Source organism: Lactuca virosa, chromosome 1 (genome assembly GCF_052849685.1).
Source record: "Lactuca virosa cultivar CGN04683 chromosome 1, Lactuca_virosa_CGN04683_v6, whole genome shotgun sequence".
Taxonomy (NCBI): domain Eukaryota; kingdom Viridiplantae; phylum Streptophyta; class Magnoliopsida; order Asterales; family Asteraceae; genus Lactuca; species Lactuca virosa.
The window spans coordinates 83177843-83194645 of record NC_136426.1 but is presented as its reverse complement, the minus strand read 5'-3'; the positions used below and the strand labels follow the sequence as shown (position 1 = coordinate 83194645).

Sequence of the window (16803 nt, the reverse complement as noted above, 5' to 3'; positions counted from 1 at the left end):
TTGGTTTTGTTTTGTATTGTTCAGTCATTTATTTCTTTGTGAAAAAGTAGGTAGGACCAATAAAATTAGATTTTTTTACAAACATAAAATCATTTTTTTTAGCTTTGATTTTGTTCTTAGCTGATTTATTGAAAGCTTATTAATTATTATTATTTTTTTTTATAACCGTAGTATCTATAATTATCTAATGCAAAGCTGCGAATACTTAAAAAAAATATATAATTCTCATTGTTTACGAAACAAATCTTTGAAAACTCTATTTTGTTGTTGTCTTTTACGATTCGTGTCGCTTAAGGCGAAGTTGTTTGTACGAAATGTAGGCTCCACATGGGGTCCTTACCGGGTTTTCCGCCAATGATTTTTAGAATCAACTTTTAATTCCAACGGGCAATCCACAAAACTATATAATATATAGGGGATATTCATAAAGATGATCATTTATTTGGAGTAGTATAAATAATCAATGTTTTTATATTTTGTAGAAATTACCAATGAAACCCTATTGGGGTGTTTCGGTTCAGATCCGATGGGTGCCCACCTGTGGAAGCAATCCCTCCTTGTAAAAGGTATCTGAAATATGGTGCTCACCATATTTTGGAATATCATTTTATACTTTATGGAATCCAAGGAAAATGAATATGATAGTGAAGAGACTAAGGTGTTGTTTGTTTTGGAAGTGGTTAAATGTCTTTTGTCTTTGTCCATGTTTGCGGAAGAAGACGTTCACTTGAGAAACGTCTACCCGCCAGAAGGGAAAAGTGCTCAAAAAGTACTTTTGTAGAAAAACAAAGGAGGTCTTAAGTGTAATGTGTATGTTGTTTTTAGCTTACACATCTTTACATTTTTTCTTGTTACGAAAAAACTTAGTTCAGACAAAAATTCTTTTCCGAAATTTGAAGAACTATTCCGGAATGAAAAGGGTTTTTGATTCACGTGGGTGGTAATTGGGTGTTTCTCATTAGTTAGGCTTCAATAGTCACTATATGTGGGATCTTAAGTATTAGTGTGGTAAAAATGTTGGGTTGAAATGACAATTCTAGCTAGGGATCTGAAGAACACGTCCAAGACGTGTGTCCAAGATGAAAACCTCGTCCGGAATACAACGGATATGTTTGAAATACATCACCTAGCTTCTTTTATACTAATTTGGTTTACTGTTATTTCAACATGAGTGTTTGTACAATGCTTCATTGACCATGACATGTAAACCTAGAACTTGCTAGGAAAGTTCTTGTGAAGCTACATACTAGCATGATACGTAAGGTGCTTTTTTAGGAAATTGCATGTGGTTTGATCATTGATGTCCACAACGAGGAAGGGAACTCATTACTTATACACTACATGTTTTGTAAATAGGTTATTACAAATTCACGACCTAACATACTTTGAGTTAGGCGAGTATGAGCTCTACTTTGGAAAGAGTATATATATATATATATATATATATATATATATATATATATATATATATATATATATATATATATATATATATATATATATATATATATATAACGAGTTTATAGTTTGATGAATATTTTTTGGTTGGTTTGTCATCGTCGAAGTTCCAAAAACGCTTGTTTCTATTAATCTGAGCGACTGACTCAGTCAAATCGAGACACATAGACACATAGACAACATATTCAATAACTCGCTTTGTCAATTATCAATTATCGGATGAGGATGAGTTACGAATATGTGTATCGTACATGTTGGATAAATGATTTATTAGTAGGCACATAGAAGAAATTTTTATTTATTATTTTTTAATCTATATCATGGATTTATTTTTCCGCCGTTGGTACCCATGATATATGGTAGGTTTTAATTTGGTTATGAATCTGTTTTGGTATGGTCAGTACCGATGACTCAAATGCCATGTGTCACGTTATGTTAGCGTGGTAACTTGATAACCCTTTGTATCTGCCAAAATGATTTTTTTGACATCTATTTTGAAGTGTAAAGAGATAGAGTGCTAATGATCAAATTGAACAAAAACACATATTTGTAATTAAAGTTAATTGCTCTTTGGATATGTAACGTGTAATGTACGCTTTTTCATCTATCAGGGGTATGGTTACCATCAACCCACTAAAAAATGTTGTCACATATACATCACGTCATTTCCATTACATGTTCATTACAAACCGTTAGCCATTGAAAATTGTTACCACTCCATATTATTTATACTTTTTTTTTTTAACATTAGATTAAATAAAGAAAACATAATTTTAATCTTAAATAATCATTTTACTAATAAAAAAATTAAATACACGTATTACTTATTTTTAAAATTAAATAAACATATATAGTTATATATTTATATTATATATAGTTGAAGGTTTAACTTAATTCAAAGAGATAAATAGGAGGGTGTAATGAAATTAAGAGATACGACCTTGGGGACAATTGTTGTAACTTCAATTAAAAAAAATATATATGAATCGTTCTTTTTAAACCCGATCACCTTTTTGGTTTCCTTCTTCACCCGTTTTTTTCAGAAAAACGGGTCATTAGCCATTACCAAAACCCAAAGCTTCAATCTACCTCCTTTTAAATCATTTAACTACATCTAAACTATCTCTCCAGTCAATACATTTAACGTACACAAGAAAAGTGGTCAAATGGCATTAACCAATCAAATTCCTTGTGGTCGCTCGTAGCCGGATCCATGCCACACCACACCTACGTCCCTTGGGGGCGGTGTTCACGCGCGGAAAAGTCCGCGATGGTGAAAATGCATACCAAACCGGAAGGCCTCATACTATCAAACATTGCAATCTACGGGTTTACAGCCATTCTCGGTCAAATCATGTTCTTTTTTATCAATTGATTCCAACGCGAGAAAAGGTATTTTTCAAAATAAATTGAATAAAATAATATAAAAAGATGCGTACGACAATTTCTAAAAGATCGCATTCATCGACATCATACTCCCAACGTTATTATTTTTTAAATTCATAAATATCGCTTTATTCTATTAAATAAATGACCGTTTAAATCTAAGAAAGCTGAAAGGTATTCACTTTATAATTCAAAAATGTATACAAGTGGCTATTAATTTAATATATTTAAAATACCTATAGCATAAACTGGATAAAAAGATGTGTAACTTCAATTATAGTTTTGGTTCCTGTCCCACGTATCTATATGCAATTTTGATTTAATTTTTAAATAATTAATGTCAATGGTCCTGAGTTTTACAGAATACATAAGCTTTGGTCCCAAAAATTGTTACCGTCCATTTCCTCCGTTAAGGATATGTAAAAATTAAAATGGTGAAAATACCCTCTTTTTCATATTTTTATTTTTTTTATTATTGAAAAAATAGGCAAGAGAGGTCGTCGGTTCTATGACCAGCCCAGCAGCCCCACCAATAATCAACAACGCCACAACCTAAATACATCGTCCACAAGCACCTTGGGATGAGTGTGGGACGGAACCGGTACCGACCGGTACCGTTCCGGATTTCCCAAATACCAAATTTGATCGAAAATCATTCCCAAGTACCGAACCGAATTAACATTACCGGTACCGGGAATGGTACCGATTCCCGAATTTCATGTATTTGGAGTACCAAGTACCGTCCCATATTTTTAAATTCGGTATGGTTCGGTACCGGTACCAGTTCCGGTACGGTACCGGTATGAGATCGGGATTTTGGACAAACTGCTCATCCCTACGAGCACCACCACATAAATACACAATCCACCACCAACACCACCACCTAAATCCATAATATCATCAACAATCGCCACTTGAAGCTGCCATTTACCACAAACATATTCAAATTCTAATCAAATCGGAGGCTTAGGGATGCAAGAGAGAGGGGTGGATAGATAGGTTTTAGATAATAGAAAGAAATGAGTTTTTTTGTAAAAACTGGTTGAATTTAGAAACCTTTGTAAAATGGATTGATTTTTATTTCATTTGCAAAAACTTTTTTTTTTGTCCCCGCATAAAAACAAAGTATGAACATATAAAATTTATATTTAACACCTTTAAGTTTCATAATAACCCCACAACTTATATATTATTTACTTTTTTATATCTTTAATTTTTTAAGTTTATATTTTAATCTTTATTACATATAATATATAAGTTTATTATTAAAATTACATAATCGGAATTTATGTAACACGTTAAGCAATAGATATTAGTATAAAAATTTAGACAAAGACTTCAAATATACAAATATCAGATATTTTTTTTAATATATATATATATATATATATATATATATATATATATATATATATATATATATATATTTCAAATTATTTATAGAAAAAAATAAAAGTCATTGAATTGTCATTCTCTATCTGCAAAGTATATATATAACAATTGATATATATATATATATATATATATATATATATATATATATATATATATATATATATACTTTGGAGATAAAGAATAACGAATGATCATTGTGGTTTTAAAATATTTCCTCAAACGGTGTGTATGGAAAATTTCTTGCATGAATGGTCCTTAACTATGTATTTTATAACGCACATGGTCCTTGCATGTGACACCGTTTTGGACTTTTCATTTTTGACGTAATGTAATCATAAGCTTGGTCGTAGCGGAAGTTGCAAAGTATGTCCATGACCTTTCTTTCATCCTCCTCCCAACAAAACATCGATTATCTAATCTTCTTCAAGCCATTATTGTTGACCCATAGTGCCTTCTCGTCCATAGCAATCATACTAGGGTTTGACAACAATGGTTCCCACTCAATTGACTGATCGTTCATGGTTTACCCAATGGTGCCCACTATAACATTCTAGTTTAGATGATCTATGTATGTTTGGGAGCATTGAAGATGGGATTCAAGGATGGTACGATGAATTTTTGGGGTTGTGTCGTACTGTATTGTAAGATTGTCCCTATCCAAGGGAGATTTTGACAACTGTGAGAATAGATTTCAGTAATGGAATATACCATGTAACTTATGAATTAGTTGAAGATTAAACCATAATTTTTTGGACATGGTTTTTGGAATGTCTAGGTAAAGACTTGGATTTGGCTTCTAATTTAAATTTCACATTCATCTATGATAAGCAGAAGTTAAAGTCTCTTTAATGATTTATTTTGACTTATTAAAGTTTGTAATAATAAACCACTAACATTTTATAAATTGAGGCAACATTCTTGTAATTGTCAAAGGGTTTCCTTATGTTGAACATAAGGTTTTTTTGAAGCATATGAGATATGAAACTTCATTGAAGGAATAAGGATCTCAAATATTACGTTTGGAAGTGTGCCACTACTACCACTATGAGACATTTTTCAGAAAGCCTTGGGAAAATTTAAAAAATTCAATGTAAAAGCTCATGATTGGTTAATGCAAATTCATCCATCCAAGTGGGCTAGATCTTACTTCTTAGGTTTGTAAAACACTATTATTTCAACTTTATGTATATCTTCACTATTAAGTTACTTGATTCAGAATAAAGTGTTTATAAATAGTAATGAAACATAGTAATATAATATTAAATACCTTGTATGAGGTTTTGAACTCCAAATTACAATATGATAGAAAGAAACCAATCATATATTATTTAGAGTTCATTTGGGAGTACCTCATGAAAAAAATTTACAATGTCCAAAATATGATTGCTAGATGTCATGGTCCACTTACCCCTACAACCACTAATCTACTAGAAGAAATGAAAATGCATGCAACAAAAAACAAGTGCATTTTTAATGGGGCTGATACAACTCAGGTTACTAGTCAATGGGGTGACTAATATGTTGTAAATTTGAAAGAGATAACTTGAAGTTGTAGGCACGGGAAGATTTGAAGCATGCTTTCCAAAAATCTTGAATCATTCCACAAATACATTTCTGGCACTCAAAGCTTCCAGTGACAAAATGAAGAAAAAACAACTAAAAAATAAGATGAACTTCAAAATCCTTGCTTCCATACGAACTTGTTGAAGGGATTCTTGCATGTTGTTTATGGATCTTATGTCATCCAACGATCTAAGGCACATCGGTGGATCAACTTATCCAATCCATATGCATCTTGTACCATAACGCCCATAAAAGAAAATTTTCCTACTGATATTGAGATTAGACCACAAGGTAACCATCACGACCAGGCTTCCACAAGAACATTCACGAGGTAACCATAATTGTTAGGCTTCCATAATAACATTGCACCATCTTTACTATAATCGATTAAACCTTCTTATCGTTGTGATAACTTTAAAGAGGAAGAGATACTTAGATTATAAAGCAAGAAGAAGGAAGAAGATGGAAGCATGTATACGTTGAAGACCCTCGAGTGAAAAGTTTAAAATCCCCTCACTTGCAAGGCACAAGGCCACAAGGGGCTACTTAACTGGGGTCTTAAACAATAGTTACATATAAAGACAGGGCCGGTTGATTCCCAGTACGAGGTGGATAAAAAAGGCCCTTAGGCCTTAACATGTAACGAATTAAGTTACATAAACTAATTTTTTTTATTAAAATGACGATAAACTTTATAGCAATAAAAATAGAAAAATCATAGTATTTTAATGAGTAATTACATATCCTAACACCTAACCGACGATCCGTGAAGCTCTTCTAGCATTCTTGATAGCAAATTGGTTGATCAACTCTTTATAGTCTATACTCTCTAAGATTTCGTTCTCGATAGATATCATCAACAACCCACTAAGTCTTTCTTGGGTCGTTGTGGAGCGTAAGTAAGATTTCACAAACTTCAATTTCGAAAAACTCATTTCTGCAGATGCAACTGTTACTGGAACAGTCAACAATATTCTATATGCAATTCTTGCATTTGGGAAATAATCAAGTTCTTTCAAAAACTTCAAAACATCTATAGGGTTTCTAAATTCATTGGTTTCTAATGTCTCAAATAATTTCAACTCCGTATAAAATGCCGTCATCAATATCCAATATTTCATCAAACTTGAGTGCTTTTTCAAGACGATGACAATACGACTTAAGATCTTTATCTTCAATTCCCCTCAAATTATGTGGAAATAAAAAACCAAATACTTTGTCATACTCTTTGAATTGTTCAAATCTTGTCTCAAGAGAAGAAATAGCTTGATCAACAATGTATAAGAAGTAATTGAGTCTGAAATTATCTTAAGGTGTAAATGAAACTTCTTCGCTAGTTGAACTCTCATCAAACATTTTTTCCTTTCAATCAAATGCTTTTGTGGAAATATTGGATCAATACCCATTTCAATAGCAACCTCCTTAGCTTCAACAATCGCTTTTGAAAAACCAGTTTCTCTATAATCCTTGAAGTACCCAATCAATTTGTTTATATTTGTAATAGCATTATCAAAATGCATATCATTTGATTGTAACTTCTTACTCAAAATATTCACATGGTTTAATACTTCATACCAAATAACAGTTGATACCAAAAATTCAAAGTCACCAAATTCTTTTTTTGCTAGTGAAGTTGCTTCACTTGCAATTGCAGCATCATTATCTTTTTCTCCAATTTGAAGTAAAGCTTCCCATACATCCACAAGTTGAAGTTCAATAGCCTTTACACTCTCAACCCGACTTTCCCAACGAGTTTGACACAATGACTTAAGACTCCAAGCTTTAAAATTATCTTTCAAAATTTCCCACCTCTTAGTAGAATTTGAAAGATAGTATAAATGCGTTGGATGAATCCAAAAAAGTTTTTTCCTTTAACACATTTGTTAGCCATATCACATAATGTTAGATTAAGAGAATGGCAACCGCAAGGAGTGTAAAATGCTCTAGGATTTATATCTAAAAATCTCTTTTGCACTCCTTAGTGTTTTCCTTTCATGTTTGTTCCATTATCATAGTCTTGACCACACATATCATCAATTTCAAGACCAAAAGACTTTAACTCCAAAAGTGTAATATCAAATAGTCTTTTTCCGGATGTATCATTAACATTAAAAAAAAACCTAAAAAGGACTCCTCGACAGTAACAAAATTATATGATAACTTTAAATACCTCACTATTATAGTCATTTGTTATTGGTGACTTGAATCGGGAGTACAATCAAGTATGATTGAATAGTACTTTGTTTCCTTTATCTTCCTCATAAGTTCTTTTTTAATTTCTTGAGCTAGCAAATATATTAGTTCTTTATGGATTAAGTGGTCGAGATAATGCACATAAAGCCCAACACTTATGATCCGCCGCACATACTCTTTGATAACCAAGTCAAACTCTTCCAACATTTCAATGACACCCAAAAAATTTCCATTACCTATTAAATACAAGTAACAAATAAGAAGTGTAATCAATCATAATAATTAACAAAAAGGTATTTGGTGGAATTAGAACAAAAAAATTACAATTTATAGTTACCCTTTTTATACAACTTTTCATTGGATCCACAAAATGCTAAATTATATTTAGCAAGAAACTTCACTACTACAATGATTCTCAGAATGACTTGTTTCAAGTAATCTTTCTTTCTTGAATTGCTCGTATTGAACTTTATCAATTGTTTCATTCAAGTTCAATCTCTTACGCATATCAAACCACTTATTCTTATTTGTAAGATGATCCAATGAAATTTCGCGTTCTTTAACCCTAGTGGTAACATGGTGCTAATCTGCATAACCTTCACCATCCAATTTACCTTTTAAAATCCCTTTTCTAAACACTTTACAACAGAAACAAAATACTGTGTCTAACTCTTTCAAATATACTAGTCATTCTCTATCACACTTCTCCAAATTTGGTAAAGTTCTTGCATATAAAGCTGCCGAAAACCGTTTACCAAATTTATCGTAGGGACCAAAAATAATACTATTATCTCTTTTAGGACATTTCTCGACTAAAAGTTTAATCTCCTCAGAATTAAGTTTTTCCCACCTTCTTGGATCATATATATCAACAAGCTTTTTAACGGACTCTTGCTCTTCAATGTGCTCTTCAACTGGTTGTCTATGGATAAACTTATCTAGAGCACCGTCGTCAGTCTTTCTCTTTTCTTCATCTAGTTTTTTTTTTCAACTACCGGTGGTTATTTAGACTTCACCACTACAATTTTACTAACAATAAACATAAATTGAAAATTTAATAATCAGATAACCTGATCTCTTATAAACAATTTTACAATTAACATAATCTAGTAATCTTATAAAGTGGTATTGATTCTTTAAACACTTTGGTTTCTGAATTCTGAATTTCTGATAAACAGTTATACAATAAACATAATCTCTTAATTTAATTTCAGTTTCTAATAAGCATTAATCTATTTCCGAATCATTCATTCAACATTGTGAATCAGCCAATCAAATTTCAATCTCATAATATGACAATATGACATAGTCACTGGCGGACCTTTATTAAGGCGGATGGGGGGGGGGACCAATTAAAATTTATTAGGACCTGATTTTTTGGTTGGAAACAGTCATTATAGTTTTATTTTATATATTTTAGACCCAAAATATAAAATTTTGGTTGTGCCCCCACCCCCCCCTGTTTACCAATTTTATACATATTATATTTTCGGCCCCCCGATCCAAATATTGAAGCTTTGCCCCTGGACATAGTGATAAACAATTAAACTGATTTCCATGGACCATGAATCTGAAAAATTGATAATCTATTTATTCTATAATTCATTCAGACATTCAAGTATGCAGTTGACAATTATAAACTACTAATCCTCATTCCTCATTACTTAATTTCTCATAATCCATTACAGTATCTGTATTACTGATTAGCAGGACTAAGAATCATTGATAAAGTGATAACAGGATGATCGAACCTCACCCCTGGCTGTCTCGATGAGTTGTTGTGGGTGTCTCGCTGAGGCCTGATGCCCTGATCGGCTAATTTGCTGTCGTTGGACGCCTGGAAGCTACAATGTTTTTTTTAACGACAACAAACACAACGTGATGCATTGAGTATTGATCGTTGCTGGCTTCTGTATGACATTGCTTCTTTCGATGATGCTGGATTGTTGGGGCAGTTGGGCTAAACCGATACATCATACATACTATTAAAAGAAATTGGCCCCTTAAATTATGGGCCCTGTTTCATTGTCCATCTTACACATGTCCTAAACCGGACCGGTATAATAACATTGGGTTTACAAAAACTCATAGTTCTGCAAAGATTCATAATAAACATTAGAATGAATTTTTAGACCCACAAAGATCATTTATTTCGTTGAGAAAAGACAATGAATAATAACTAAATTTTTTAATTATTCTATCAAACCAAAATTTTTAAGGAAACTTAACACTTACCATTCGACTATATTTAAATTGTAGATATTTTAAATCGTTTTACTTAAAACATTACAACGTTGTCACAATATCATTAGATTTTAATAAATCTAGCATATAATTGGGTTTTGGTAAAAGTATTTTAATTTTTTTCGATACTAAAAAAAAAAATTAAAAGTCACCGTTCAAAACTTTTAAAAGTATTTAAATAACCTAAATAAAATAATTGTGAAACCCAATAATCTAAAATCTTAAATTTAGATAGATTGTGTAATTTTTTTGTAATACACAAATTTAAAAAAATAAAAAATCGAAGACAGCTAGTAACACGCGGTGTCAGGTTTTCTTGCCCAATTCAAGTGATTCACACCTCAGCTCCCTCCTCGTTTCCTCTCTTCGTTATATACGCTTTTCCTTTTCTCTCTCTAAAACACAAAAATTCAAAACATGGCTTCCAGCTTCTCTCTCATCACCACCACACTCCTCCTTCTCGCCACCATTACCGCCGCCCAAACTCCAACTCCAACTCCACCGTCACCCCCACCAGCGTCCGATTCCTGCAACGGCGTCTACTTATCCTACACTTTCACATCCGGATCCAAGCTCCCACCAAACCGAACATCAAATCAACCCTATCGCTTCGAATCAACCCTCAGAGTCCTCAATAACGCCGACGAAGAGCTTAAATCGTGGAGGGTGTTTGTGGGTTTTCAGCATGATGAGTACTTGGTGTCTGCTTCTAATGCTGTAATTGCTGATGGGTCTGCTACTTTTCCGGGTCCGGTTGGAAACGGCACCGTTTTTGCTGGGTTTCCAAGTGCCGATCTCAAGACTGCTATTGAAACTGCTGGAGATGTGAATCAGATGTCGGTTCAGGTCGATTTTGTGGGTACGCAGTTCGGAGTCGACTCGCCCGCTGTTCCTATGCCTTCAAATATTTCTCTAGTGAATGATGGCTTTGTTTGCCCTAGACCTTCTATGCAAGGTAAATTTCTCTTCATTTATGCATTATAACCTTACCATAGCTTACCATGGATGAAAAGGATTATGATCAGAGATTGCTCTGTTTGATAATTTTTAAAAACTATCATTTGACTTCGTTGTCTACTATTTGAGTAGATCAGTGGAGCGTTCTTATAGATCTGATCTTGGTTTATATGTGGTCGTATCACTGAAGAAACTAACTAATCTGATCTTACTCGAAGTGGGTTATTTTGAATTGCTTGAAATTTGCCATGGTCTAACTTAGTGTGTGATGAATTGCTTGAAACTTACTAGTCTTTCTTGATTTCAATTGTTTGAACGTTTCTAATCAAGGGTTCTTTGTTACAATCTACTTGAATTTGTTTCTGTTTCAAATCTTTAAAAAGTTTGAACTTTGTTACCTTCAAGCAATTGATCAGCAAATTCTTTGGTAGTTCCATCTTCCATGAATAGATAATTTTATAGATGTTTGACTTTCTTGAAATGGTTTCTTTTATTAATTGCTTAAAAACTTGCAGGATTGAACTTTTCATTGTGATGTAATTTTACCTAATTTTAACTTCTTTAAAATACTATCTTGTTTTTAATTGCTTGACTCATTTATTCAAGGGCTCTTCTTGATTCATTCTTACTTAGATCAAGTCCATAATTGAAAATCAACAAATTCTTTTATAATTGGTTCTATGAACACACAATTTTACTTGATCGATATATTTGACTAAATCTTGTTGAATTTATTAAATCTTGCTAGGAACCCGAGTGATGCAAGTATGTTGCAGAAAAGATCCAAACGCTTTAACCAACATAACCACACAAGACGAATTTCTCCCACGCCAATCTGGCGATCTAACAATCGCATACGATATAATCCGAACATACGAATCAAATTATTGGGCCGAAGTCACAATCGAAAATCACAACGCACTCGGACGCCTCGATAATTGGAACTTAACATGGGATTGGATGCGAGACGAATTCATAAACGACATAAAAGGCGCATACCCTTACACCCGTGATTCATCCGAATGTATATTCGGTCCACAAGGCGCATTCTACCAGCAAACGGATTTTTCAACCGTTCTAAATTGTGAAAGATCCCCTACTTTAATCGACCTACCCCTCGAAATGACCAACAACACACAACGAGGAATGATCCCGTTTTGTTGCCGAAACGGGACGATTTTACCCCCGACAATGGACCCCACAAAGTCAAAATCCGCTTTTCAAATACACGTTTACAAAATGCCCCCCGATTTAAACCGATCTGAACTCATCCCGCCTCAAAATTTCAAAATCTCCGGGCGGTTAAACCCGGATTACAAATGTGGAGCGCCGGTTCGGGTCAGCCCGACTGAGTTCCCCGACCCGAGCGGACTCCCCGGGCCCACCGCGGTCTCGTCTTGGCAAGTTGTATGTAATATTACACAAGCGAAAGATTCGAGCCCGCGATGTTGTGTCTCGTTTTCTGCGTACTACAACGAGTCAATCATCCCCTGCCCGACTTGCGCGTGCGGCTGCCCGAATTCTCGAACGTGTAGCGCGACCGCGCCCGCGATGTTTCTACCCGCCCAAGCTTTGCTTGTTCCGTTTGAGAATCGGACCACGCTCTCGACCGCGTGGGCTTCTCTCCAACGTCGGGCAGTTCCCAACCCGCTGCCCTGTGGGGACAACTGTGGGGTCAGTCTTAATTGGCATTTGCTGACCGATTATCGGGGCGGGTGGTCTGCCCGGATTACTCTTTTCAATTGGGATGATTCTTCGTTTGCTGACTGGTTTGTTGCGGTGGAAATGGACAAATCTGCCCCTGGGTTTGAGAAGGCGTATTCGTTTAATGGGACTGGGATTGAATTGCATGGGGTTAATGATACGATATTTATGCAGGGTTTACCCGGATTGAATTATTTGGTTGGGGAAGTTGACGGGGATAATCCGAAGAGGGACCCACGGGTACCCGGGAAACAACAATCGGTGATTTCGTTCAATAAGAAACTGACACCTGGCATTGATGTAGCTGGTGGGGATGGGTTTCCGGTTAAGGTTTTCTTTAATGGTGAAGAGTGTGCACTTCCGAGGGTGCTTCCGACGAGCAGTGGTTTCCGGCGGGGCTCCGGTGTGGTGGTTTCCGGTATTGTGGCGGTTGTTATGGCAGTGATATTGATGTTGTGTTAGTTGGTATGGATGTGAAGATTGATTTTTTTTGTAGAATTGTTTAATTTTTTTTAATGAGAAGGAAAAGATCGTATAGAGAGACTCATTTGTATAGAAATGTTGTAATATCATACTTGCTGCTTATTTATCGTCTTAAACCATCATATTTGACATTCACTATTAAAACATTTTTTGGTTGTCCACCATTTTATTTCACTTTCACTAATGAAACCATTTATATTTTTTTCTGCTTGATAGTTGACTGTTTTAACATGCTATATATCATGTTAAAGTTAAAGTGATCACAAGAGTTGTGCAATCTTTGTTTTTTCAATGGCATATAGATTTGGGGATAACTTCTTTAATAGTAAATCTCAAGGTTTTAAATAACGTAACGCGTGACTTGGCGGCAATGTCAAACCTCAAGCTTTTCTGAGACTTGGCGAGCCACGTCGTTTGTAAGGCGTGACTTAATGCAGTAATTTTGTATATAATTAATATTTTTATATGTATTTTCAACTATTTTTCTATTTTATACATATATATGAGTTAAGGCGGCATTTTGATAAAACTTTGCGGCAGATACAACTGTACAAGCCTTGGAGTCATAATGAGCTTTTTAGAACCTTGGTAAATCTTCACACCAAATGTCCTTCCAAAAATATGTTTTATCTTCTTTCCAACCACGTTTGTAAATAAACTAGCCAAAGTAATTCCTTTATCTTCAAACTTCAGATCACTTTGAGGAATGAACTTCCATTTTCTTTGTTAATTTAATCGCATGTACAAGAATATATATACATGTAGCATACAAACAAACTATTAATCTACAACCTATTATCCAAGATCTAGATAACATTTATATCTAACTACCCTTCCTTATCTTGCTCTCGTTAACACTCCTCATCAAGGTGGTTGATGTATGTTCATCATTCCCAACTTGTCAAGAGAGCAATGGAAGACTCTCCTACATACGACTTTCGTAAGCATGTCTGGAAGTTGATCTTCAGAAGCAACATGAGGAAGCTCAACAGTTTTCTTTTCAAGGTGGTCCTTGATAAAATGTTTATCTATTTCTACGTGTTTAGTCATGTCATGTTGGACTGGATTATTGGTTATTTTCACAGCAGACTCATTATCACATTGTAGTTGCATCAGAGCTGTTAGAGATATCCGAGATCTTTTAAGACCCTTTTATCCATAGGAGCTCGCATACACCATGGACCATTCTTGTAAATTCTGTTTCTGCACTCGATCTCGATACAAACTTCTGTTTCTTACTTCTCCATGTAACAAGATTTCCACCTACAAATGTGAAATATCGTGAAGTGGACTTCCAATTTGTTCGATCTCCAGCCCAATCTGCATCCGTGTATCCACTAACTTGGTGGTCTCGATTCTTTCCAAAAAATAACCCTTTTCTTGGTGATGATTTGAGGTACCTTAGAATTCGGTACACTGCATTCATATGATCTTCACTTGGAGCATGCATGAACCGGCTAACAACACTTACAACATACGATATATCCGGTCTTGTAAGGTACAAGTATATGAGCTTTCCCACTAGTTTTTGATACCGATCTTTATTAGTGGGAGCTTGGTCCGGAAGAATTGTCAACTTGTGGATGGTTTCAATAGGTGTATCAGCGGGTTTACATTCCAACATACTAGTCTATGTAAACAAATCTAGCACATACTTCTGCTGGCATATCGAGATTCCGGACTTCAATCTGGCTACTTCAATCCCTAAGAAATACTTTAGGTGTCCAAGATCCTTGAGTTCAAATTCAGTAGCCAGGATTGATTGGAGCCTTTCCATTTCTTTTGTATCGTTTCCAATGACAACCATATCGTCAACATACACTATCAAGGCTATCACTTTTCTGGTGTTGGATTTCACGAATAAAGTATGATCTGTGTCACTTTGTTTATACCCGATTTGCTTCATGGAGTTTGAGAATCTGCCAAACCATGCACGTGGAGACTGTTTCAGCCTGTATAATGCTTTCCTTAGATTTCATATCTTCCCATTACATTCGATGCCTGGTGGTGGATCTATGTATACTTCTTCTTCAAGATGCCCATTTAAGAAAACATTCATTAAATCATATTGTTTGAGAGCCCAATCTTCATTTGCAATGATGGAGCCAAGGACATGAATGATGTTAAATTTTGCTACCTGTGCAAAGGTGTCTCCATAGTCAATTCCATATTTGTGTGTATCACTTCGCCACTAATCTCGCATTGAATATGTCTATTCTTTTTCCTGGGTCAAGCTTTACGGTGTATACATCTCACTGTCTTCTTTCCACTCAGAAGCTTAACTAACTCCCATGTTTGGTTCTTTTGTAACGCCTTCATCTCTTCATTCATTGCTTGCTTCCATCTTTCGTCTTTCACAGCTTCTTGCACGTTGTTTTGCATAGAGACTGTAGTCAATGTATCAACTAGCAATGCATGTGAGCTTGCGAGGCGATGATGTGACACGTATTTGGATATATGATACCTTCCTTTGGCTTTTACAAATGACACATACTGTTTCTTTGGTATTCCTATGGTACTCCTTATGGGGTACCTTGGATCAGTTTCTTTGTCTAAAACCTGCACAGAAGAGCCATACACAAATTATGCTATGTTAGTATTTACATCTTCATCATTTCCCGTGACCGGGTGTGGTTCTGTGATGACAGGATCGGGTTCGGTGGTGACATTAGGATCGGGGCCTGTACTATCGGACAAACTACTCATAGCTTCATCTTCACTGTCTTCTTCCTCGTTGTTGTTAAGTTCGAAAGGTTCCGTGCCTGTGTCTTCGACGAAAAGTTCGTTTGTTTCATCATTATGGGGATTCAATTTTGCTTGTCTCTCCCCCTGAAGGGAATCCTCATGATCAAAGTATTTCATGGTTTCATGAAATGATACGTCTCGAGCTACATATATTTTTTTCAATCGGGTCATAACATCTATACCCTTTCTTGTAGTCCACATATCCTACAAGAGAAAAATCGAAGGGCTCGTGGTTCGAGTTTTCCTATGTCTTGGTGAACATAGGCAGTGCAACCAAAGATTCTTGGTTCCAAATCATTGTGAGGTGGCTTATCAACAATTTTATGCAATTTTTGAAGTGGCGTTTTGAACTCTATTACCCGAGACGACATACAATTCATAATATATGTAACATATCGAACCGCTTCTCCCCAATACTTTCGTGGTACATTCATGTCAAAAAAAGATGCACGAACGATTTCAAGGATCTGTCGATTCCTTCTTTTGGCCAACCCATTTTGTTGGGGTGTTCTAGTTTGGTGTTTGATTGATTTTTCTTGGTAAAACTATTCCATTTCGTGGTTGATGTATTCCCTGTCGTTATCAGACAGTAGGACTTGGATATCTTTCTTGTATTCAGTTTTAACGATTCTATGTAATTCTTTGAATGCACGGATAACTTCTCCCTTGTTCTTT

General features: G+C 34.9%; 2 protein-coding genes across 2 annotated transcripts; one reads left to right on the top strand and one right to left on the bottom strand.

Moving 5' to 3' along the window:
* Positions 1-6554: 6554 nt before the first annotated feature.
* On the bottom strand, positions 6555-8480 carry LOC145116172 (uncharacterized). Its single transcript, XM_079052523.1, has 4 exons — positions 8333-8480; positions 8171-8231; positions 7028-7671; positions 6555-6985 (listed from the first exon to the last, which is right to left on the bottom strand). The coding sequence occupies exons 1-4, from the start codon at positions 8478-8480 to the stop codon at positions 6555-6557; spliced, it is 1284 nt and encodes a 427-aa protein (XP_078908649.1).
* Positions 8481-10587: 2107 nt separating this feature from the next.
* On the top strand, positions 10588-13499 carry LOC145149223 (COBRA-like protein 7). The gene is made up of 2 exons (XM_079075201.1): positions 10588-11194; positions 11945-13499. The coding sequence occupies exons 1-2, from the start codon at positions 10657-10659 to the stop codon at positions 13360-13362; spliced, it is 1956 nt and encodes a 651-aa protein (XP_078931327.1). The 5' UTR covers positions 10588-10656; the 3' UTR covers positions 13363-13499.
* Positions 13500-16803: the final 3304 nt, after the last annotated feature.

Excerpts from the sequence above, each read along its gene's own strand:
- LOC145149223 (XM_079075201.1), top strand. The coding sequence starts at position 10,657 with ATGGCTTCCAGCTTCTCTCTCATCACCACCACACTCCTCCTTCTCGCC. Across the intron at positions 11,195-11,944 it reads CCCTAGACCTTCTATGCAAG|GAACCCGAGTGATGCAAGTA; the intron begins GTAAATTTCTCT and ends AAATCTTGCTAG.
- LOC145116172 (XM_079052523.1), bottom strand. The coding sequence starts at position 8,480 with ATGAAACAATTGATAAAGTTCAATACGAGCAATTCAAGAAAGAAAGAT. Across the intron at positions 8,232-8,332 it reads TGAAAAGTTGTATAAAAAGG|GTAATGGAAATTTTTTGGGT; the intron begins GTAACTATAAAT and ends TGTATTTAATAG. Across the intron at positions 7,672-8,170 it reads TTTGACTTGGTTATCAAAGA|GAAAAAACTTTTTTGGATTC; the intron begins GTATGTGCGGCG and ends AATGTGTTAAAG.